We start from the raw sequence: 24,561 nt of genomic DNA, 5'->3' as shown, positions 1-24,561 counted from the left end.
AAGAGATGTACATCTGGGGAGAAAGAGCTTCTATAAGAAAATAGTTCTGTGTACATTTCTTCTTCCCTTTCCTCCTGTCAAGGGATGGTGGAAAGTGGTCCTGTCTGCTCGTAGATGTTCCAGGCTGCGCCGTCACCTGTGGCTATGACCACCCCCTGTTGGTAGGCTGCCCCACAGGGCCCTGAGACAGACCTTACTATGCATCCCAGGCTGGCCTTGAACTTGGGACCCTCCTCCCCTAGCCTCCCATGTGCTGGAGTGGCTGATGTGCATTGCACACCTGTCCTCTGCTTCTTTCTGTTTGTGCTCTGCAAACCACTGTGGGGCTCAGTAGCCCACCTGTCCTTCCTACTGGACCAGTGTGCCATGGTCAAGTCCCAGAAAACTCGACGTCTCCGTGTGATTCCTCAGGTCCTGTGAGGCCTGTGACTGCAGCTGTCCTGGCATTCTGCCAAGCTAGGATGCAAACTTTTTGTTGTTGGTGGAGGTAATCATGGGCTTGAACTCAGGGCCAGGGCACTGTCCCTGAGCTCTTTTGCTCAGAGCTAGCGCTCTACCACTTGAGCCACAGTGCCACTTCTGACTTATTCTGAGTGATTAGTGGGGGAGTCTCACCAACTTTCCTGCCCAGGCTGGCTTTGAACTATAATCCTCAGATCTCAGCCTCCTGAGTAGCTATGATTACAAGCCGGAGACCCTGGCGGCTGGCTGCAAACATTTTTTTATCTTTGCCAATGAAATAAGTGAGATAAGGTGCTTTATTCTCCTGTTACACTTGCATGAGTTCCACATCATCTGCTTGTACTGGTGCTGTCAGATCTGGGCTTCTCTGTAACGAAATCCAGAAGTCTGACAAGCTAACGAAATGGGAAGCATCTTTGTATTAGAAGATGCCACCCACAAAGCAGTGTAGGACAGATTTAGTAGCTCAGTGGTGCCACTTAAAACTCATTCCTCAGCATTCGCTGGTGGCTCACGCCTCTGATCCTGACTACTCAGGAAGCTGAGATCTGAAGATCAAAGTCCCCAAGAGACTTTTATTTCCAACGAGCCACTCAAACATTGGAAGTAGCACTGCACCTTAATGTGGTATAGTGCTAGCCTGGAGCAAAAAAGCTCTGAGAAAGGGCCCAGGCCCTGAGTTCAAGCCTCACAATCAAACGAAAACAAAACAAACAAAAAACCCTCATTTCTCTTTTCTGTCCACTCAACCATCCTTAGAACATGCCCCTGTCTCATAGCCTCAGAACAGTTGCCTTCCTTCGGGCATTGTTTTCTCATACCAAGTGAGGGATCAGGGGAGAAAACGGTTCAAGACCGCTGCTTCGTGGTTCTGCCTTCCCCAGCCATTTGCTCTGGCTTCTCACCAGCAGGGGGCACTAGACAGCACTCTTTGGGGGGTGAGAAATGGCTATCTAGCCGCCCCAGGTTTCTGACGTCTGTCCTCAGATTGCCAACTACAGGCATTGGTCAAATGAACGGCAGTGTAGTGCTTGGTCAGCTCCCAGTCCCCACCACCCTTACCCTGCTAGCTCCATCCTTGCCGCATCTTTTCAAAGGAAACCCATGCCTGGAGCCTGCCCGCACCAGTGGCTGCTGGGCCAGACACAGGCCCAGATGCCAGGCTAGTAGGAAGGAAGTCAGGCTTGCTCAGGGCTGTCCCCGAGCAGACAGTTGTTGGTCCTCAAGACACGACCCTGGGTAACTCAAACGCATAAGGGCTTTCTGGCAGGAAGGATATCAGTGAGGGGGAGCAGAAAGGGCACGTGTCAGCCAGTACGTGTGTCACCTTCTCAACACAGGACAGAGTGGGCATGGCAGGTTCTGGTGTGCCCTGTACTGTGAGCCTAGGACATACCAGCTGCCGGCTGCCATCCGAATCACGTAGGAGAGCATTTTCTTTAGAATGGAGAACTCTGGGCCAAGGGGTGAGAAGCAAAAACACCCTGCCGAGAACATCACCCAAAGGAGAAGCCAGAGTTGTGGAAACATGGGCACCAGCCTGGGCCCCAGGGTCCCGGCAGCCCCCAGGGTCCCAGCAGTTGGCACTGACAAGATGGCACTGGTCCTTTCTCCTGGCCACTCACGTGACTTTCTAGCAGGGCAAAGTCAATAAATGACCAGATATACAATGGGACAGGCTTGCTGACACTAGAGTGGCCAGGACAGCCCTTCCGGGACTGGAAGGGAGCAGCTGAGCGAGGCAGCTCTGCAGGCAGGACCCCACCGGTGTGCAGACCAACTGGGTGCCTGCACATTTGGGGGAATGCCCGCATATCTAGGGGGTCCCAGCACAAGCAGGGGGCGCCATGACACCCAGGGGACACCAGCACAGCCAGGGACACCAGCACGGCCAGGGGACACCAGCACACATAGGAAATGGAAGGGGCTGGTGTGACTGGACCAGAGCAGGGTGTAGGGACTCATAGGGAGCTGGCCAGCACCATCACAGGCTCTGATCACTCTGAGACCGCCTATACTGGAAGGTTCTAGGAATAGCAGACATGATAGGATTTGCCACATGGAAGAATACCCCAGAGCCAGGCACTGGTGGCTCACACCTGTGATCCTAGCTACTCAGGAGACTGAGATCCAAGGGTCACGGTTCAAAGCCAGCCTGGGCAGGAAAACCCATGAGTTTCTAATCCCTAATTAATAACCATCAGAAAATCAGACGTGGCACTGTGGCTCAAAGTGGTGGAATGCTAGTCTTGAGCAAAAAAGCTCAGAGATAGTGCCTAGGCCCGAGTCCAAGACCCATGACTCCTCCCTGCCCCTCCTTGAGAAAGGAGTCCTCTAGGTATAGAATTGCAGACAGACCAGGGAGAGTGAGAGGAGCACCAGGAGAGCGCCAAGTCCTCTGGCCATCTGGATGTGAGGTAATGGAAGTGTTGTTTGGGCTAGAAATGGGTTGTGTCTGTAAACCCAGGCAGGCGAGAAGGCCCGTGGCAGCGGCCCTGTGTGAGGTAAGGTCTCCCAGAGTTTCCTGCCTAGGCTGGTTTCTGCCTCTTGTATAGCTGGGGTTGTGGGCATGCCCACTGATTCCGTCAGATGAGTCGGGAGGATGCAGCTCGGTTGTAGCCCCACTCGCCAAGGGTGCACAAGGCCCTGGCTTCATGCTTGGACTGCAGAAAGACATTTTTGAAATAAGCAGTTCTCTGAGAGGAATGTTCAGAAGCGAATGCCCAAGAGCTTGGTTGCTCTGAGCTTTTCTGTTGCAGCCTTTCCGTGGGGGAGGTGATTTGGCACGGCAGGCTGTGAAGGAGGTGGCTGAGTGCAGGGCTATGGCCAGGGCAGAGGCCTTCCCCACACACTGCTCCATACTCCCACTTGGGTTAACTTCCTTGTCTCTCCTTGAAACGTCTCCAGTGGTTTCTTTTCAATGGCTGTATTGTACTCCCTGTGGCATGGAGCTTGACACGCCTGTGGACTCTCTTTCAGGCTCTTCCGCCCCACAGCTGCACAACCAGTGCTCCGAAGGCTGGCAGGGTATTTTCTTAGGTTCCCACAAGTGTAATCATGGGATTGAAAGGTGTGGAAAACACGACTCTGAACACCTGCTTGCTGCTTGCTCTCTGGAGCGGCTCGGCAGCACGGTCTTCCCCCAGTTCTTATGGCCGCGCTGCTAGTGGCAGGTCTCTCCTCATTTTCTCTCTCCTTCAAACTGAATTACTTGGTAAAACCCTATTTGAAGGCCTCACTGCTTTTTAAAATGATTAATGGATGTCACACACAGGTCATGCTGTCCCCGGAAGATTTGTGTGTTAGAATCATGATCCCCAGGGTACCTTTCTGAGGCAGGGCTCCAGGAAGCAACTGGATCAGGAGAGGAGTCTCCCTCCCTCCCTCCCCTCCCTCTCCCCCCTCCCCCCACGTCTGCTTCCTGACCCTCATAATGGGAGCAGCTTTCCTCTGAAATGCCCTTCTGCCACAGTCCAGCCTTGCCCTAATCCTCCTGAAACCTCTCTTGCACACCCAGCTTGTTACACGAAACAAGCGCTCGCAGATTCTCCTTGTTGGTACACCATTCTTCAGAGTAACTCTCTGTTCATTCATTTGCTTTGAATGAACAAAAAGTTTTCGCTAGAAAACTTTTATATGCGCTCACTTTTTAAATTGTGACAAAATATGTATGACGTAAGTCTTTACCTTTGATCCATTTTTTTTTCTTTATTGCTCTGAGCCAATACTAAGCTGTACCTGGAGGCCTTGCACTCTGCTCAGTTTTCTGCTGAGAGCTCAGTTTTCTGCTCCCTCACTTGAGCTATTAGTTGCGGCCTTTTGCTGGCTAATTGGAGATAAGGTTCTTGAAGATGTGTCTGGCTAGGCTGAGTTTTGACCCTGACCTTCAAATCATGAGTAGCTCGGTTTACACTCGTGGACCATCGGGGACTGGCTCCTTTTAGCCATTTCCAAACGTCCGGTTCAGTAACGTTAGGAGGAGGTGACGCTGTGTGACTGTCACTGTGCTCCTCTCATTTTCACCTTCCCAACTGAAGATCCACCAGCAGCGCGCGCTGCGCCTGTTCTCCTCCTCCAGCCAGAACGCGTACCTAACACGTGTGTATCTACCTCATATCCCTCTTATCGTGGCCCTCTCTCCGTTTTCCGGGTTTGTTTCCCCCTCACGCCCACCTTGCCCTCACCCGGCCCTGACCTGGGGGCCTGAGTTCCGAAGGCTGGGGGCCTCTGGACCTCACCTCAACCTTGCTCTTGTCCTGCCATTTATTTCCGTTCCAGGACCTGAGTGTGCAGAAGCGGTCCTTCATCATGGAAGTTCTGTCTGGCTGCCTGGAGTATCGGAAGCTCCTGACCATTGTGGTAGACGCCTTCTATGTGCGGGATGGCCGGTTCTACCTGTGGGCTGACTACAACCTGTTCCAGGGTGGGTGTCCCTATGCTCGCTAGGCACAACAAGCTGGCAGCTGTCCCTGGCACTTTCACTCAGCTTCACTCAGCTTTACCCTCAGTGGCCATGCTGGGAGCGTCTCCTCACTCGGGGGGGGGGGGGGGAGGAAGAGGAGGGGGAAGGAGGAGAGAGGAGGAGGAGGGAGGAACCTTCAGGCTCCTGGGAAGCTCTGCTCTGCTCCATGCAAGCCTACCTTTGGCCTGGCAGAGAAAGAATGCCCCTGAGGCCAGTTGTGGGGGTAATACCTCTTTTGCAGGCTTTTCTGCCCACTTCCACCCCCACCCTGCTCTGTCCCTTTGGGAGACTAGGAGAGCTGCCTCTGAGTGGCATATTCATAAGGGACAGCGCTACCGTGGGGGCAGCAGGGTTACCCAGACCCCGGCCTGCCCTGGGACGTGTTGTCCACCCTGGGGGGGAAGGGGCAGCAAGAGCTGCAGGGAGGGTGCCCTGGACGGCCAAGGTCAGATCCAGCTTGGGCCTGGCTACCCCTCCGAGAGACCCAGAGCTCCTGGCCCTGGGCTGCGGCCATCTAACTTCTCAGCATTAAGCAACTAGTCAGAAAATTATTGTACTTTTCACCCAAGAGCCCTTGCGGTTTCTGAAAGCTGCTCAAATGAGATCATGTGTGCTAGAAAACCCATAGCTAGCCTGGGTCAGGAGTTTTTCTGTTTGGTTGTTTGTTTGTATCAGTTTGTTTGCACTCAGAGCCTGAAACTCACTTGGCCTTTCCACTCTAGGCTGTACTCTACCACACAAACCACCCGCAGCTCCTCATTGCTGCTTTTTGTTTTTGTTTTTTGGTTGGTTAACTGGGTTTTTCTTCCCAAGGATAGTTTTGCAACTTGACCCTCAGATCTCAGCCTCCTGAGTGGCTAGGTAGCTAGGATTACAGGTGTGAGCCACCAGCACCCAGCCTCCAGGCAGGAGGTTTTGCTGGTCCTCCACACCCTAAGGCCTTCAGCCTTGGGCAGAGTCCCCCAGGGTAACATGCCAGAGCCCCCTGCAGGACGGAAACCTTCACCCCTCCCTCTTCCCTCAGTGATCTGCTACCTGGCCACCTTCCAGCTGGAGGAGCTCGGCTTTCAGCTCTTCTGCAACATCATCAAGTCCCAGTCAGTGAGCAAGATGTGCAAGGTGAGTCATCTCTGACTCCCCCCCCATGGGGGCTGAGGATCAGGCCCAGAGAGTCCTGCCATGCAGGCCTGTGTAACATCTGGCTGGCACCGCCATGCCTGTGGCACTGAGGGGGTGTCCCTCGTTCATGACTGCAGGGAGGGCAGGGCAGGTGAGGAGGGAGCAGGGATCTCGCAGAGGTGACATCATGAGGAACACAGAGAACACAGCCCGCCATTGTGGGAGGTATGGTCGTGGGACAGAGGGTGACAGTCCTGCTGCCAGCCAGGACCCCCACTCCTTACCCACTGGTGAAGGAACCCCCCCAGGCAGCCAGGGAACGTTTCCAGACCTACCTCCACTCCAGCAGGGGCCGGGGTGAGAAAGTGGCTTTGTTGAGTTGCTCTAGGGGCTGGGGGCCACAGCCCAGCTGAGAAGGCAGTGGGGACAGTCTGCAGGGTCCTGGGGACCCTGATGGGGGTCTCGGGTGGGGGCAGCAGCTCGGGGTTGTTGTGAAAGCTCCCCAAGGGACTTTGTGTACTGAGGGTGTGGAGGCCAAGAGGAGGCAGGAGGCTGGGGACAGAGGAGCCCACAGCGACCCGAGGCCTGGCCAGGCAGCAGCCCAGCTCTTCCAGGTGTGCTCCCTGCCCTCCAGGCGCGCTGGTGGTCAGTGTGACAGTCCCCAGGCTGCCTGCTGAGGGGTTTCCCTCAGTTGGATGGGTCCCTCAGACCGGGATACCTCAGCTTCCTGGTGACCCTCCAGGCAGCCCTCAGGGGACCCCAGACTTAACTGCCCCTCATGCAAAGGCTGGGGGCTGAGCCTTTGCCCTGGCTGTGCAGGACTGCATCCCTCCCGGCCAGCTGACAGTCTGCCTCGCTCTGGCAAGGTCATCTTCTAGTGCCCAAGGTGCTGGCTTCTCCCTGGGGAGCTAAACCAGGCCTGTGCCTTCCCGAGTCAGAAGGGGGAGACTTGGGAACAAGAGCTGGAAGGAAGTCTGCAGATGCCCACAAGACTGGCCCCAAGCCATCCAGCATCCAGGGCCGCACAGGGCCAGGGAAAGCGGGGTCCCCCTGGCTTCCTGAGGTGGCAGGGGGCTTTCCAGACCCTCTTTCTGCGATACGTGGCAACAGGCCAGGGCTGCAGAAAAATGGTAGTTTCGGTCTCAGAATTCCAGAGCCCAACTGGAGAGACAGGTGGATTCCCATCGTCTCCCCGCCCCATGTGCTCTGATGCGTGTGTCTGGAGGTGTGTCTCCAGACACTGGGAGTGAGGGGAGAACATAGGGTCACCCATGCAGCTGGCAGAGGTGGGCAGGGGCCTGGCCCCCTCTCTGCCAGGGTGCTGTGGGGGAGGGACGGTCCTGACGGTGGCCATCTTGAGCTGTGAGTCTAGGACCCGGATGGACACGCTCTGCCCTGACTCACCCGTGGGGCACCGGGGCCCATCTTCCGCCCCTCAGGATTCCCCTGCTCAGTTCCTCAGATTCTTCTTCAGCCCTTTAAACCTGTGCTCATGGATCAAGGACGAGTGGAGCCTCGTGTATGAGACAACCCATGTGAAGGAGAACTGGATCGAGCCCCTGATGAGGTAGGCAGGTGTCACCACCCCACTTCAGGCACCTTGCTGGCTGGGCACCTCGCTGGGCATCGGGCCCCCTTCCATCTTCCCCTCTCAGGACCTCTGTCAGGCTGGGAGGCTCAGCGAGGTCGCAAGCCCCAGCTGTCCTCAGCCGCAGCTGGGCTTGCTAGTCCCCCTCTGAAGGTATCTGGATCCCCTGTCTCCCTGGGGACAGACCCAGGGATGACTTCCTACATGACAGCCATGTGAGGCAGCTCCGAGTGCGGTCCCTGGAGCAGCTACTTTTTTGAGGGGAGGTCCTGTGTACCAGTGGACCCCTGAGGCCTCCAGCAGATTGAGGAGACAGACAGACCCTGCCCCCAAACCCCCTGCCTGCCCCCAGCCTCTCCAGCCAGCTCTGGAACCAGACCTACCACAACCCCCTCCCTTAAAGACAGAGCCTTGGTTTTGCCTGCGCTCCAGTTTCCCTTCCCTGTGTACCCCAGGTCTCTAGATGATGCAGGGCCTGAGGGAACGGGGACAGGCTGGAGAGCTGGTCTAGCAAGGCCCTCCCTAGACTCGTGCTCCACAGCCTGCCACAGGAGGCTATGTGGGAGGATAACAGGGCTCTGCAGGGCCAAGACCTTCCCCTTCCCTCACCCAACTCCCACAGCCCCTCCACCTGTTCCCAACAGCTCAGCTCCAGAGCATGCTTCCCCACCCCAGCCCCCAGCTCCCTGCACTGGTGCCAGCTGCTCTGCCTAGATGAGCTGCAGCCCCCAGCAGCTGCTGATCATCAGAGCACTCCAGATTCCTGCAGCATCCTGCAGAGTCCTGGCCTCTGAGCTCCCCTGGACAGGGCCTCTGGCCTTTAGTTCACTCACCTGTGAATGGGGGTCCTGAGGTTATGGTGGTTAGAGGAGAGTGGCCATCCATCCCTCAGAGAGACCCCCTTTAGTGACCTCCAGGGCCTTCTCTACTTTTACTTTCAAGATGGCAGCCAGAGATACAGGAGCTGGTCCACCGGCTGGAAGGGGAGTCAGCCACCTCCTCCTTTCCCTCCAAGACTAAGATCAAGGTCACCACCCCCAAGGAGTTCAACCTGACCCTTCCCAAGCCCCGTGCTATTCCAGTACCTGAGCCCATCCCTGCTATGGCCAAGCCCAAACAGGTAAACCAGGCACCTGCTCAGAGCCCAGGATGTCCAAGCTGGGAGAATAAGCTGTGGGGAGGGCCAAGGGCACATGGGTCCAGCCCAGGAACATTTAATGACTGACTGCCCACCTTAGAAAGGGCACCTGGGAGCCAGGCTCACACCTGGAATCCTAGCTACTCAGGAGGCTAAGATCTGAGGATCGTGGTTCAAAGCCAGCCAGGGCACAGGTGTCCATGAGACTCTTTTTTTCTTTTTTTTTTTTTTTGCCAGTCCTGGGCTTGAGCTCAGAGCCTGAGCACTGTCCTTGGACTTTCTCAAGGCTAGAGCTCTACCACTTGAGCCTCAGCACCACTTCCAGCTTTTTTCTATGTATGTGGTACCGAGGAATCGAACCCAGGTCTTCATGCATGCTAGGCAAGCACTTTAACCACTAGGCCAAACTCCCGGCCCTCCATGAGACTCTTATCTCCAGTTAACCACCAGAAAACCAGAAGTGGCACTGTGGCTCAAGGGATAAGATGGTAGCCTTGAGCTGAAGAGTTCAGAGACAGCTCCTAGGCCCACAACTGACGAGAGAGAGAGAGAGAGAGAGAGAGAGAGAGAGAGAGAGAGAGAGAGAGAGAGAGAGAGAGAGAGAGAGAGAGAGAGAGAGAGAAAGAGAGAGAGAGAGAGAGAGAGATCTATTTTGTACATCTGCCTACTATTGGTACTATTTGTTTCCTATACCAGACACTGTCTCTTTTATTTGTTCATAATGCTGCTGGAATAGTCCTGACTCAGAACAGAGCTTTTGTAAATACTTGTTAGATTGACCAATGGTAAGACGTAAGGGTGATGGGTAGGTAGCTGGAATGGTGTGTGGGTGTGTGGGTGGATAGGAAGATATATGGATAGGAGATTGGGTAGATGAGAGTGAGTAATGGGTGAATAAGTAGATGATGGATGGATGGATGGATGGATGGATGGATAATGGGTGAGTGATGGGTAGATGGGTGGATAGATGCGTGGGTGGGTGGGTACGTAGATGAGTGGGCGAGTAGATGGGTGGATGGTAAGGAAGACAGGTTGGTTGGTGGAAGGTTAGGTGGATAGCTGGGTGGGTGGGGGACAGGTAGGTGGATGGGTGGTGGACAGCTGGGTATATGGGGGGGTGGGCGGATGGGTGGGTGGGTGGTAGATAGGTAGGTGGGTGGATGGAAGAATAAATGCATGAGTGGTTAGGTACCCCACAGTTGCCCTAACTTCAGGATCTTTAGCATGTCAGACATACAACTTCTCAGTGACCATTATCCTTTTCCCATCCATTTGCCAGCCGCCCCTGCCTCTCTTGACTCAGCCTGGCACAGCCATCGTCCCCTCACTGTGGGACATTGGTGAATGTCCTCTTTCCCTGAGGTCCAGAATGACAGTGCTGTAACCAGAGATTGAAACTCTCTACCTCCCTAGCCTGACCCATTTCCAGGGCTCCCTTACCCCACTTACCCATTCATTGTTCCTGAGTGCCTAAGATGTGTCAGGCACTTGGTCTGCACAGGACTTGCTTTCTAGGGGAGATTCAGACAAAAAAACAAAAAAGAGGTAAGTAAAATGCTGCTAAGAAAAAGTAGTGCAGGGGCCGGGAGTTTGGCCTAGTGGTAGAGTGCTTGCCTAGCATGCACGAAGACCTGGATTCAATTCCTCGGTACCACATACATAGAAAAAAGCCAGAAATGGTACTGTGGCTCAAGTGGTAGAGTGCTAGCCTTGAGAAAGTCCAAGGACAGTGCTCAGGCCCTGAGTTCTAACTGCAGAACTGGCAAAAAAAAAAAAGTAGAAAAAGTAGTGCAAATAAAGGTGATAAGAAGCCAAGTCAGGGTTCTGCAGACGTCCCAGGAAAAGCCTCCTGAGAAGAGCTGCAGTCCTACGTGGTCCTGCGTTCCCTCCGCAGGGGAACCAGCCATCCCATCTGGCTGGTGACATGCCCATGTGGCACTGGACTCACATCTCCCTCTGCCTACCCTGCCCATATGCACCTCTGTTCCAGGCCACAAGGCAGCTGCTGGCCTGACCCTCCAGGTACTGCCCACAATGCCTTCTTCCCTCTGCCCCACCAGATCCCTCAGAGCACCTACAAGGAGCCCAAGGAGCTGGAGCTGCTGCAGATGACCAAGAGAAGCAACCGCAGGAAGGCTGAGGTGGGTACCCTGAGCCTGCTTCCCCTGAGTCCCAGCAGGCAGAGTGGGGGGACGGGAAGAGAGAAGGTGGGGCACCCAAGGTCACTGGGTGGAAGCCAGCGGGATGAGCTTTGCGATGTCCTGGCAGGAGCTGCTGCTGAGTGCAAACATGAAGGAGCTGCAGTGTGCCATGCCCAGGGCCCACAAGGAGCTGCCAACACAGGTAAGGCCCGGTTGCCAAGTCAAAGCCAATCTTGAAAGTGAGAGCTTCTTCCATTATAAAAATGTTCCCCCTAAGCTGAGTGCAGGTGGCTCATGCCTGTAGTCCTAGCTACTGAGGAGGCTAAGATCTAGAGGATTGAGATTCAAGGCTAGCCTGGAAAGAAGAGCTCACTAGACTCCATCTCTAAAAAGAACCAGCAAAAAGCCAGGCTAGAGTCATGGCTCAAGCGATAAAGCTCTAGACTAGCAAGTACAAGGCACTGAATACAAACGCCAGTACTAAAAAAAAAAAAGTTCTTCTGTTGGACGCTGGTGGCTTACCCATGTAATCCTAGCTACACCGGCGGCTGCGATCTGAGGATCCCCGTTTAAAGTTGCCTGGGCAGGAAAGTCTATGAGACTCTTATCTCCAGTTAACAACCAGAAAACCAGGAGTGTCGCAGAGCACTGTCCTCGAGCAGAAAAGCTCAGGCGTAGCAGCCAGTCCCTCTCTGAACTCAAAAGAAGTCCTTCTCAAAACCCTTGCAATGGAGACACAATACACAGCTTGTATGCATCCTGGAATAAGGCTGGGAGTGATTCTGGAGCAGACGAACCAAGCTGTGTGCGTGCGTGACGCCTCACACTGAGCAGTCTATATATTTCTAAAAGCAAGGGAAGCCAGCCAGGAAGAGCCAGGGAGCAGGACAAGAAGGCTGCCACTTGGGCAGTAGGCATCCTCAGAGGGCCTCTATGGCGCCCCCGCTGCCCAGCTGCCTGGAGACGAGCTGTTCTGAACACCAGGGGAGGGCTGGCACCTTTAAGCAGCTAGTCCCCCACAGGGGTGTGCGGTGTCCCCATGTGTCAAGGGGAAGAAGAAAGGGAAGCCAGGGAGAAGCCTAGTCCCAGGCCTGGGGCTAGCCCTGATGGGCAGCTGAGGGAAGGAGCCCTACGGCCAGGCCGTGCTGACCTGGGAGTCCAAAAGGAGACACTGGCGTGAAGATGGAGGGGCGGGGGTGGCTTCCCAGGGTGCTGAGCCAGGCTTGGCGGCACCTAGTGGGCACAGATGCCAGGCGTCTCTGCTTAACTTCCTCAGGACTCCAAGAAGCAGCCACAGTTTCAATCTGCACCCCGTATCCGCAGAACTCCAAAGCTGACCTTCTACAAGGTAAGTGAGGAGCCCTGGGCTCCCCACCTCTCAGAGTGGAAACTGAGGGGCTTGGGACCCCACAGAAGTGCGGGGCAAGCAGGGAGGGCAAGATGGCGGGGCCCTTGCTTCCCATTCCCTTCCCTCACAGCCTGACAACATCCCTGTGAAGCTGAACACAGCTACCATTCTCCGGGAAGGCGCTTTATACCAGCGGCAAGTGGAGAAGGAGCTGCAGAGGTAAGTGGGGGTGGGCAGGTGGAGAAGGAGCTGCAGAGGTGAGTGGGGGCGGGCAGGGGCAGCACAGGCATCTTCACCTCCCTCCGGCCCCACCCACCAGCAGGGGAAGGTCCCAGGATGTTAAAGGGAAAACCAAACTCAGTTTCTCCTACATTCTTCTTCAATAACACAGCTCTGACAACAGGTGCGTGTGTGTGTGTGCGTGTGTGTGTGTGTGTGTGTGTGTGTGTGTGTTCCTTCTATCAGCAAGTGTGCAGTGCCAGCTGCCCTCCCAATTGTTTTTACCTGTGCAACACATCAGTGGACTAGAAGCCGTGGTTTCCATGAGCCCGCCCCTGGGTTCTTGCCAGAGGCTCGTGGAACTCCGGGACATACTCAAGAACATAAATAAAAAGACACACAGGGCTGCGAGGCAGAGCCACGAGTTCCAGCATCGTCCCCTGCCAGGCAGCCGGGACCCTCAGCCGCATTCCAGTGGCTTCTTTGAGGCTTTGTGTGCAGGCAGGACCTCCGACTGGGGACAATGGCCCAACCCTTACTTCTCCCCTCCCTGGGGCTGAGAGATGGCCCAGAGCAGCAGATGGAGACCGAGTACATAGCCCACAATGTCTGGGTCCGCTCCCAGTCCTCAAGCTCGGATCCCCTATGGGAAAAGGACCTACAACTCAAAAGGGGCTGCTGCTCCCACGTTCCTAAACTTCCATTGCGTAGTCAGCCTTTCTTTGGCCCAGCCTGCTCGCCCCGGGCAGCCACTCCGGCCTCCGTTTTGTGTAGACAGCTCCCAGAGCACAGGGTCTCCGGTCACAGGGGCCTCACCCTTCCAGACACTGATACAATCCTGCCTGTGCAGCAAGCCTTCATAGTTGAGATGAAGCCTTGGCCTAGCAAGCGCAAGAGCCTGAGCTCCATCCCTGTACCACCAGTAGATGATAGACAGACAGACAGACAGACAGAGATTCCATTCCTTTGCCTTCAACCACACCCACACCTTCCCACCCTTGGGAAGACGTTGGAGTCAGGACTGCAGCTTGGGGCCTCAGGGGACCCCTGACATTCCGGGTGGTGCCAGTGTCTCTGCCCCAGGAGGACCGCTGGAATTCTGAACACAGGTTGAGACCACTGTTCTGGCTTTCTTGCTTGGAATCGCTCGAGTCCAGCCCTGTGGCTCAGCCCTGGTCCCGTGGCCAAGGAGGGGAGAAACAGGGTGAGGACGTGGAGAAGAAAGAAAAGCCGCAGTTGTTGGAGCAGTGCCCAGGCTCCTGCGGGCCTGCTGCCTTGGGTTGCTTGGAGGCCTCACCACAGAGACATGGCTAGTGCAATCGCTGACATGGGAGAACTCAGCCCTGCTCTGTCCCTCCTAGGAGGGTAGGTGGGGTAGGAAGGGGCGGCCACCCAGAGTCAAGCGATCAGCATAGAAAAAGAAGATGCCCATAGCATGCAGGAGTGGGGACGTCACAGTGTCAGCGGGGTCCTGTCCTGTCCAGGCCCGTGGCCTACGAGGTTGGAGTGGCTGACAGCCTGTGCCAGCTCAGGGCCACATTTTACAGAAATAATCCCAGCTCAGTGCAGGAAAAGACTTAGCAAGACTTGGAGACTAGGGGGAGATGCCCTGGACTCCTTGCTGCTGGCCTTGCCAGAGCTGGACGGCATGGGGGCCGGGGGAGGGGACTTCACCTGCCACCCACTACTTCGCCCTTCTGTGTCTGTGAGTTGGGCTGTGGGTGAGCACTTAGGTGGCTTACCAGGTGCCGGAGCAAGAGGCCGGGCAGGGGGTGAGGGGACGGACAGACGGGTGGAGAGAAGAAGGCAGCCGGTGGATAGAGGCCCGGAAGGACTGGGTGGCTTGTGGGGTGGAGGCAAGCGCTGTTCCTGGCACGAGTCACGGAAGCCCGCCCAGGAGAGGACCCCCAAGGGGAGCCTGTGGTCTCTGGGTACCCGGGACCGGAGGAGGAGCCCTCGGGGCCTCTCCCCCTCTCTCTCAGGGTGGACAAGCTGATGGACGGGTGTGGGGACTTCTCGGAGTTCCTGGAATGGCAGAAGAAGATGCAGGCACAGGACCGGGAGGAACAGCAGGCTGTGAGCGAGTGCCGGCGGCTGCAGGGCAAGCTCAGCCGCGAGGAGGCCATCCTGGCACGGCAGAACCTCACCCTGTCGAAGAAGCAGGAAGCCGACCAGAAGAGGGAAGAGGTGACGGCATGGCAGGCGGGTGTGACAAGCCACGGCCACAGAGAAGCCGAGGGCCTGTGCCAGGGCAGCTCCTGCGGCCACTGCTTCCCGGGTGACCCTGAGCTGTCCCCTCCTAGCGCCACACGAGGACCGCGTCTCGCTGTCCTCACTGCAGCAAGGGTTGCGATGGTTGCTGGTTGGTTGGTGGTACTGGAGTTTACCTGAGGTCCTAGTCGAATGTAAGGGTGGTTTTGTTTGTTTGACAGTCCGAACTCAGGGCCTGGGCTCTACCCCTCACCCTCTCTGTGCTCAAGGCTAGCGCCCTACCACTTGAGCCAAAGAGCTACTTCTACCTTTTTCTGTTTATATGGTACTGAAGAATCAAACCCAGGGCTTCATGAAGCATTCTAACACTAAGCCACATTCCCAGCCCCAGGTGCTGTGGGGTTTTTGTTTGTTTTGTTTTGTTTTGTTTTTTTGCCAGTCCTGGGCTTGAGCTCAGGACCTGAGCACTGTCCTTGGACTTTCTCAAGGCTAGAACTCTACCACTTGAGCCTCAGCACCACTTCTAGCTTTTTTCTATGTATGTGGTACTGAGGAATGGAATCCGGTCTCTGTGCATGCTAGACAAGCACTCCACCTCTAGGCCACGCATCCAGGCCCAGGTGCTGGGTTTTGATGTCACTTGTTAGCATCTGTGGATTAGTGGCAGTTTTTCCTTCTCTAATACCTTGAATCAATCAATACATTGAACTGTATCTGAAACTATTTGATTATATTTTTCACTGAACTAATTTTATCCTTTTCTTTTCTTTTCTTTTTTGCTAGTCCCGAGCACTGTCCTTGAGTTATCTCAAGGCTAGAGCTCTACCACTTGAACCACACACCACTTCCAACTTTTTTTTTTATGTACGTGGTACTGAGGAATCAAACCCAGGCCTTCATGCATGCTAGCCAAGCACTCTACCACTTGGCCAAACTCCCGGCCCCTATGCTTTTAAAATAATTTGATAAACTATGTACGTAAATAAGTAGTTCTATTGAGTAAAATTTTTTGGTTCTTTGGTCAGTCCTGGGACTTGAACTCAGGACCTGGACACTGTCCCTGAATTTATTTTTTGCTCAAGACTGGCACTCTACCTCTTGAGTCACAGCACCACTTCCAGCTTTTTTTTTTTTTTTTTTTGGTGGGTCCGTCGTGGGGCTTTGACTCTGGGCCTGGGTGCTGTCCCTGAGCTCTTCAGCTCAAGGCTACCACTCTACCCCTGGAGCACAGTGGTTTTCTGTGGTTAATTGGAGATAAAGTTTCATGGTCTTTTGTGCCTGGCTGACTTTGATCTCAACCTTCTGGGTAGAGGATCTCGGGCGCGAGTCATCAGTGCCATCCCTAAAACTCTTTTCCGCCTGTTGTCACAAAGAGAGCTGTGCAGAGCAGCCAGCCAAGTTCAGCCCCAGCTCTAGCAGCCGGGCCGGTTGCCATGGGAACCCTCCCTTGAGTTCATCCACCAAGGTGTTGGGTCTGATTTCTTGAAGTTTTCCTTCTGGCTCCTGTCACAAACTATTATCCTACAGCATGCCATGTGTGTGCAGTGTGCTTGCACGCATGGGGGATCAAACTCAGGGCCTCACACACACTAAACTTGACCATGGAGCCAGGCCCAGCAGTAGGCCTGGTGTGGGTGATACCTTGTCCTGGGAACATGGTGGACCCCCGCCCCAGAAGTGAGCTCAGCCATACGTTAGTCATCTCTGGCTCCTAAGCCATTTCAGGAGGGACTCGGGTCTGAGGTTTCCATCAGAAGAAATACTAAGCTTGTGACCCTAAACTCAGGCCACCTGGCGGTTCTGCCACTCACTTCCCTGGCGATGCCAACCTTACCACAGGGCAGGTACACGCTCATGGCTCACCGAACACCGGTGCTTGTCCCCCACTTCTACCATGTGCCCCTTTCCTCCCTCAGCTGACCTGTGACACTGGGCTGCTACCGAGGTCACCTCCCTTTCTGTGCCCTTGCCCCCTCATCACACCCACCCAGTCTCACCGAAGATATGGCAAGACTATCTAATACCAAAATACTAACTAATACCAAAAAAAAAAGTCATAAAAAAGAGGAAGCCAGGGTTGCCCAGATAATGGCTGGACAGGGTAACGGAGGAAGAACTTACAGTCCACAGATCTTGTTACTAGAGTTCTAGGCCAGAAGGGCCTGGCTGCCTAGAGTCCTAGCAGACCAGCTTAGCCACTCACCTGAAAACCAACTGGAAAAAGTAACGGTAGAAAGCAGGGCAGGGATTCACTCAGCACGGTACTGGGGAAGCAGGAGAAGCAGGAGTTGGTTGCCTTCTTTTGAGGAACTGGTGTTAGAGAACAAGCTGATTCTGGAAGGCTTTCGCAGCACCCATGTCTCCAGATGCTTGTCTCTCAGACCTGTGGCTGTGGAAATCCTGGGTAGCTGCAGGAGACGACAGAAAGGCCAGGTGGGGTCAGTTCCTTCAGGTTGCAGGCACTGCAGCAGGGTGTGGAAGCAGGCGGTGATGTCCCCAAAGTCTTGGCATCTATCCTTGCCCTCAGCCTCAAAGGGGCAATTACGAACATTAAGTGACTGACAGGCCTGCAGGCAGCACTGAGCAAGGCTGGAACCCAGTCGGCCAAAGATGACCTCATGTAGAAGGGTTGCAAAGGAGGCGGAGATTGCCAGCTTTACCTTGAGTTTATTTACCTATCAGACCTCTGCAGGCCCAGAGGAAAGATGGCCTCTTAATTGGCATCATGCCTAGCTCCCAAGCTGATGCCTCCTCTGTGACACTTCCAGACCCTGCCTTGGCAAAGCTTAGCGGTTCTGGTGGGCCTCTTCTCACGCCCAGGGCCCCGACCCTTTGTGCCCTGGTTCCAGAGAGTGTGGCAGGCCAGGATTCCTAGAGCTCAGCTCAGGAAGGGGCCAAGATTGTTTAGACATCTTTCTGTCTTTGCTCATTCTTTTTTTATGTGTGCTGGTGGAAGAAGGGCTTGAACTCAGGACCTTGGCACTGTCCCTTAGCTTCTTTTTTTTTTTTTTTTTTTTTTTGCCAATCTTGGGGCTTGAACTCCCAGCCCAAAAGTAACTTCTTAAATCATATATTTTAGGACAGCTTTGAGATTACAATATAGGGCCAGGAGTTTGGCCTAGTGGGAAAAGTGCTTGCCTAGCATGCATGAAGACCTGGTTACATTCCTCGGTATCACATACATAGAAAAAGCTGGAAGTGGTGCTGTGGCTCAAGTGGTAGAGCGCTAGCCTTGAGGAAGCCGAAGGACAGTGCTCAGGCCCTGAGCTCAAGCCCAAGACTGGAAAAAAAAATTTAAAAAAGATCACAGTACAAAATACAGTACAGTACCAAGTTCCTACATCCTTTCCCGCCCCTTCATTTTACATCACTATGTACGTAGGTCTCTAGGGCTGCCACAACACCACATATTGCACAGCTTAAAAGAACAAAAAGGAGGAAGGAAGGAGGATGTGAGGTGGAACTTCCCCTGGGAGGTCCCTGCCCCTGGAGTGGCTAGAGACTGGACTGGGCGGCACGTGGGACCCCGCCAGCTCTCACGGTAGCAGGTCTTCTGTCTGAGCAGACGGCAAAGCTGATGTTGCAGTGTGCTAAGAGGCGTCTGCAGGAAGACAGGTGCCTGAAGGAGCTGGTGGAGCAGGTGATAGAGTCGCAGAAGAATGCCAGGGTGGCTCAGATGAAGCTTGTAAAGTGCCGGCGGCAGATAGGTATGGCGGGGGGGGGGGGGGGGGTGTCTCCTGGCTCCATTCCTCCCTGCTGGGGGCCTTGGCTGGCAAGCTGCTGTAGCCATCAAGGCCCATGTTGTTGGCGGGTGGGCTGGCAGGGGGCAGCTCCTCCCAAGTCCTCTCTAGCCCTGGCAGCACCTTGCTTGGTCCCCAAGTTCAGGAGGTGATGGAGGAGAGCCGGGAGCTGCTGCAGCGCAGTGCAGCGGAGGCCAAGAAGGAGCAGAGGCAGCGCTGTGAGCTCATCTCCCAGCTGCGCACGCTGGAGACACAGCCCACGCGCAAGAGCAAGCTGGTGGACCTGACCCAGGTGAGGAGGTGGAGTGCAGAGCCCCGGAGGGCAGCCCGGCCACCACGCCGGGGGTGGGGGGGAGGCCCTCACCACGTCCACAGCTGGGCTTGCCCGCCTCAGACTGTCCCTCCCCCCACCCCCGTCCCCACAGATCCCTGGCCATGGCCTAGAGGGAGAGATGTCTTTTGTGGAGCTTCAAGAGCGACTGGTTCTGCTGAAAGAGGCCCAGAGGTGCCGGGAGGAAGAGAAGCGAGATCAGATCCTAGAGAGCAAGTGTGCCAAGAGCCAGGAGCTGCAGAACACGGTGGAACAGATCTCCCTGTGCCGAGCAGCCATGGGGAGAACGGCAGCCCTGAGGTGCGTACCCGAGCCACAGGCGATTGCAGCACCCCACCCTGGCCACAGGCGATTGCAGACCCCGTGCCCTCATATTTGATGAGTTGATTTTCAGGCATTCTAGAAATGGCAGGAAATTACGTGATGGTTACAGATGTGGTGCAAAGGTCAAAGATGTGCTTCATGAGTTGCCAGCTGTCTGTGTGCAGAGCCATTTGGAGGTAGCTTAAGGCATCTGCTGCTTTATTGCTGCTATAGCAGGAATCTTCTAAAAACAGCTTGTCCCACATAGCTATAACACCGCAACACAGCCAGGAATGGTCATGAAAAGCCCCAACACTGTCTGCATATCCTGTTCACATTTCTTCAGGCCACTCAAGACTGTGAAAACCTGTGTGTGTGTGTGTGTGTGTGTGTGTGTGTGTGTGCACACGCACGTGCGTGTGTGTTGGTCCTAGGGCTCAGGTACTATCCTTGAGCTTTTTCTTTTTTTAAACTCTGAGCCACAGCTCCAGTTCTGGATTTTTGGTTTATTAGAGATAAGGTTCACAGAGTTTTGTGCCCAGACTAGCCTTAAATTGTGATCTTCAAATCTCAGCCTCCTGAGTAGCTAGGATTACAGGTGTGAGCCACCAGTGTCCAGACTGCTGGACTGTTACATTTTTTCATATATATATATATATACATATATATATATATATACATTTTTTGGGGGGCAGTTCTGGGGTTTGAATTCAGAGCCTGAGCACTCTCCTTGGGCTTTTCTTCCCTCAAGGCTAGAGCTCTACCACTTGAGCCACAGCACCACTTCCATTTTTTTTTCTATGTATGGGGTACTGAGGAATCAAACTTGGATCTTTATGTATGCTAAACAAGCATGAGGCCAAACGCCCAAACTTTTTTTTTTCTCCCAAGCTTTTTTTTTTTTTTTGCCAGTCCTGGGCTTGGGCTCAGGGCTTGAGCACTGTCCTTGGACTTTCTCTAGGCTAGAGCTCTACCACTTGAGCCACAGCACCACTTCTGGCTTTTTTCTATGTATGTGGTACTGAGGAATCAAACCCGGGTCTTCGTGCATGCTAGGCAAGCACTCTACCACTAGGCCAAACACCCGGCCTACTCCCAAGCTTTTTTAAACCCAGAATTTAGGTTACATACAAGCACACACACACCCCACTTTCGTTAACGGCTCTGGGGTAGACACTGTGGTGACTGTTCCAACCTAATGTGGTGTCCCTGCTAACCCAGTGCACAGGTTGCCCTCCCATGCCACCCAGGGTCTTGCTGGCCTTTGACCCTGGCCAGAGAACTCAAGAAGCCCAGCTGCTCGGGGAAAGTGCTACTCAGGACTAGTACACCGGCACCAGAGAAAGTGTCTGAGTGGAACTGGAGAGGGGTGGATGACGGAGTGGACTCTGCCTGCCGGCACCCCGGACACCTGCTGCTCTGCCGCATGCACTACAGCTGTGTGCGAGGGCAGGCTGCCGCAGGTGGCTTCCACTGGGGCACACATCCCCGAAGCCTTCCTCTCCTCCGGCAGGGTGTCCAGTGCTGTCCTGGCTTTGAGGGCCGCCTCCCGAGCCCGCAGGCAACCAGCCGCTGCAGCATCTTCCTGCAGCTGAGCCTGTACCCTCAGCCTGGGCGTAGCCAGGGGAGCAGGCGATACAGGGATGCTACAAACCAACAACAAACCAACAACAAACAAAAAACAAAACAAACAGCCTTTTTGAAGCATGGGGTGGGAGTCAGTGGATCTGAGCTGGAAAATCATGACACTTTTATGTCCAACACACACGCACGCGCGCACACACACTCTCACGCGCACACTCACTCTCACACGCACACACGCTCCGCCCTATCCGGAAGGGCTGGAGCCCCCCCCCTCCCGGGCAGGGTGCCAGCCTTGGGCAACCGCAGCCCCCACCCCAAAGTCCGCTCAGGGCGGCGCGCAGCCCTCCGCTCCACCCAGGACTGGTGTCCACGTAAATGAGCCACGGAGGAGGACGGGAAGGAGGCTGGCGGGCCGGCTTGCCGGCGGGCGGGACGGGCGGCGGCCGGCGGCCGGTCCTGAGCGGGGCTGTGCGGTGCAGGTGGGAGGAGAAGAAGGCCCGGGCCGCGGGGCCGCCTTGCCAGGACGAGCGCGTGCTGGAGCTGCGGCGCCGGGTCGAGGAGCGGGCGGCCGAGCGCCGGAGGCGGATGGCGCAGCTGCCCCGATCCCCGCCGCGAGCGGGCCGCCCCCGTCTCCGGGTGAGCGGCGGGGCTGGGGGGCCGCGGGGCGGGGCCTCGGTGTGGGGCGGGGCCTCGGGGCGGGGCCGGATGGGCGGGGCCGCGGGGCGGGGCGGAGGCCGGGGGCGGGGCCGCGGGGCGGGCGAAGGCGGGGGGCGGGGCCGCGGGGCGCCCGGGAGGCCGCGGGGTGCACGTGGAGTGGCGGCCACGAGGCGGGAGGCGGCCTTGGAGCACCGCGCGCCCTCCCGCCCGCAGGCGCAGCTGGACGCGCAGCACGAGGCGCAGTACTTGGAGGAGCTGGAGCGGAGCCGCGAGCGCCGGCTGCGGGCGCGGCAGCAGAGCTACGACCTCCCGGGGGCGCGGGGCCTGGAGGCCGCCTGAGCGCCCCTCGCCCGGACAGCCCCAGCCCCTGGCCCCCGAACCCCCCCACCCCCGATCCTCCGGGCTGCCTTAGACTAGGCTGGACAGGGACAGCGCAGGCCAGGCCCTGGTGTGTGTGTGCTCGATGGAGCGCTCGCGATTCCTCCCACGTGGCGTGGCAGCACGGCCTGGAGCCTCCCTGGCCCGGGGCCCCGCCCTCCTCACGACCCAGGGCGTCCCCCGCCCCCCTGTGCCGCGCCCCGCGCAGCCGAATCCGGAGCGGAGCCCGGGCGCCGGTGGGGCCCGCTGGCCCCGGGCAGGGCCCGCCGTGGGCCTGCTGGTGAGATGAAAGCGCGTGATTCTTCCCGCTGGGGCGAAGGTCCCCGCACAGCAGCGCTCCTCCCCGGCGGCCTCCTGCGGCCGGCGCAGCCTCAATTACAGAACCCTCCCACAAACCAAGTGGGGAAGGAAGGTTGGGAGTAGATTCAACTGCATTTAAGGAAATAAACAATAATTTCTTACATCTTGCGTTGTGTGATTCAAGCCCACTGTATTGGCTGTAGAGGAATAGGGCAGATAATGATGGGTCCAAAGAAAGTCCTTCAGAGGGGTGAGCTCCCCACTGGCAGGGCAATAGTGCGACCTCGGGACCTGCCCAATGTGTGAGCCCTCCCTCCGGGAGTGCGTTCACTTCACAGCCTCAGGGACGGTGCCCAGAGTCACTGGCTAGGTTGAACATGTGCCTTTTCCCAGCTTCTACAATGGATGCGGTCTGGAGGGTTGCTTGCAGCAAGCACAAGTTACCTTTCACCAGACATCCCAGGAGGCCTTGGATACTCTTGGCCACCAGACTCACTGGCAGTTAACAAGGTTCCCTTCCCCATCCAGTTCTCCGGGATTGAGTGGCTGCTGAGAGCTAGCTCAGGAGCACCAGGTCCACACAAACCTGACTGGGTTATTCCATGAAATTATGGCCTATGTTGGTAACATATAACAGACAGATGGCAAATTACCTGTGTCTTCACTCCTTGCCTTGTGACATCATACTTCCCATCAATAACTGGAGGCTCGTGCCTATAATCCTCAGGAGACTACAATCCTCCTAAAATCCTTCTCAGATCTCAGTAGACCTGAGAATCTCTGTTCAGAGCCAGCTGAGCAGACAATCTTCAAGGTTTATCTTCTCAGCTTGCAAAAATCTAGAAAATGGTGGAGTGTCAGCTTTGAGCGAAAGTGGTCACCATGAGTGTGAGTTCTTGAGTTCAGCCCTCAGTAACTGGAACATAAATGACAAAAAGGAGCAGGGAGTGTGGCCTGGTGGTGGTAGAGTGCACACCTAGCAAGCACAAAGCCCTGAGTGGCTGGGTGTGGTGGCTCACCCTGTAATCCTACCTACCCAGGAGGCTGAGATCTGAGGCTCGCGGTTCAAAGCCAGCCCAGGCACTAAAGACCATGAGAGTCTTACTTCTAATTAACCACCAGAAAAACAGAAGTGGTGCTGTGGCTCAAGTGGTAGAGCCTTATCCTTGAGCTGAAGAGCTCAGGGAAAGTCCCCAGGTCCAGAGTTCAAGCTCCGAGATCACACACACGTACGTCAACACCTGGAATCTTGCCAGTTCTGGTAGTGCACACGTGCAGTCCCAGCACTTGCGAGTTTTTGAGGCCAAACTGGGCTACAAGTCCCAGACTCAATATTTAAAAATTACCTTATTGTAACGGCAACATATAGAGCGGTTACAGTTATGTTTGTCAGGTAGTGGGTACTTCTTGAACATTTGATACCCCTTCTCATGTTTTTCCTTCCAATTTCCCTCCCACCAGTCTCAATTTTTTTTTTTTTTTTTTGCCAGTTCTGGCCCTTGAGCTCAGGGCCTGAGCACTCTCCTTGGACTTTCTTGCGGCGCCCGGCACCCCTGACCAGCAGGGAAGAACGGACACCACACGAGGATCCTTCTCGATCACGCTTTATTAATGAAGAGCAACTCGTTTGAAGGGAAGGCTTGAAGCAGAGGGGCGCGGGGCAGGGAAGTGCAGCTGCTTATATACAATCAAAGAACGCGGGACTTTTTCCATTGGCTGCTGTGCTGCTAAGGTCTTTTTAAAACTCGGGATTGGTCAGGCCTCTGACGTCATACGCGCAGACGTCATACGCGCAGACGCAGCAGAGCGAGCAAAGGCTCTGCACTCACACACCCACTAAGGGGAACTAAGAAATTTGTATACAATGAGCGAGGCAGGGGACAGGCGCCGTCTTGGCTGCTCCGGCTCCCCACACTTTCTCAAGGCTAGCGTTCTACCACTTGAGCCTCAGTGCGACTTCTGGCTTGTTCTATGTATGTGATACTGAGGAGTCCAACCTGGGTCTTCATGCATGCTAAGCAAGCACTCTACCACTACGCCAAACTTCTGGCCCCAGTTTCAGTTTTTAAAAGAAACGTTACCTATGTCCCCAGCCTCTGACTCTGGCCTGGCGTCGAGCCTTTCTATGTTAGTAGGTGCAGAAGTGGCCTGTGCACAGTCAGGGCATGGGCCTCACAGGGCACTGAACTCAGTTTGGGTGCTATCTGGAAGCTCAAAGATACCACCCTACCCCTGGGCCTCGGCTTTGTTCCCGAGCTAGCTCAAGGCTAGCCCTTGAGCCAAGCCCTACTTCCCCCTTTTCTAGAGGTTAATTGGAGATAAGAGTTTCAGGTCTTTGCCTGGTGTGGTGGTTCACACCTGTCATCCTAGCTACTCAGGAGGCTGAGATCTGAGGATCAAGGTTCAAAGCCAGCCCGGGAATACAAAGATGACTCATCTCTGATTAATCAGTAGAAAATAGGAAGTGGGGCTGTGGCTCACGGCTAGGGTGGTAGCTTTGAGCTGAAGAGCTCAGGGACAGGGCCCAGGCCCAGGGGTAGGGTGGTAGCCTTGAGCTGAAGAGCTCGGGGATAACACCCA

General features: G+C 55.5%; 1 protein-coding gene across 3 annotated transcripts in view; it reads left to right on the top strand.

Annotated features, from left to right (window-relative positions):
• The window catches only part of Cfap99 (cilia and flagella associated protein 99), a 33,703-nt gene extending 11,584 nt beyond the window's left edge, over positions 1-22,119 (top strand). For 2 of the 3 annotated variants that reach the window (XM_090343915.1, XM_090343916.1), the window contains 14 exons: positions 4,741-4,885; positions 5,949-6,043; positions 7,483-7,610; positions 8,574-8,751; positions 10,830-10,910; positions 11,038-11,112; positions 12,187-12,258; positions 12,389-12,477; positions 14,460-14,664; positions 18,254-18,395; positions 18,569-18,720; positions 18,854-19,059; positions 21,126-21,282; positions 21,517-22,119. In XM_090343915.1, the coding sequence (XP_090200041.1) occupies positions 4,741-4,885; positions 5,949-6,043; positions 7,483-7,610; positions 8,574-8,751; positions 10,830-10,910; positions 11,038-11,112; positions 12,187-12,258; positions 12,389-12,477; positions 14,460-14,664; positions 18,254-18,395; positions 18,569-18,720; positions 18,854-19,059; positions 21,126-21,282; positions 21,517-21,642 (1,851 nt within the window). In that variant the 3' untranslated portion in view covers positions 21,643-22,119. The remainder of the gene's footprint in view (positions 1-4,740; positions 4,886-5,948; positions 6,044-7,482; positions 7,611-8,573; positions 8,752-10,829; positions 10,911-11,037; positions 11,113-12,186; positions 12,259-12,388; positions 12,478-14,459; positions 14,665-18,253; positions 18,396-18,568; positions 18,721-18,853; positions 19,060-21,125; positions 21,283-21,516) is intronic. The other variant, XM_090343917.1, reaches the window with a different exon arrangement.
• Positions 22,120-24,561: the final 2,442 nt, after the last annotated feature.

This window comes from Megascapheus bottae, chromosome 13 (genome assembly GCF_031878675.1).
Source record: "Megascapheus bottae isolate mThoBot1 chromosome 13, mThoBot2.hap1, whole genome shotgun sequence".
NCBI lineage: Eukaryota > Metazoa > Chordata > Mammalia > Rodentia > Geomyidae > Megascapheus > Megascapheus bottae.
The sequence above is the reverse complement of the archived record's forward strand: the minus strand, read 5'-3'. Positions and strand labels throughout refer to the sequence as shown.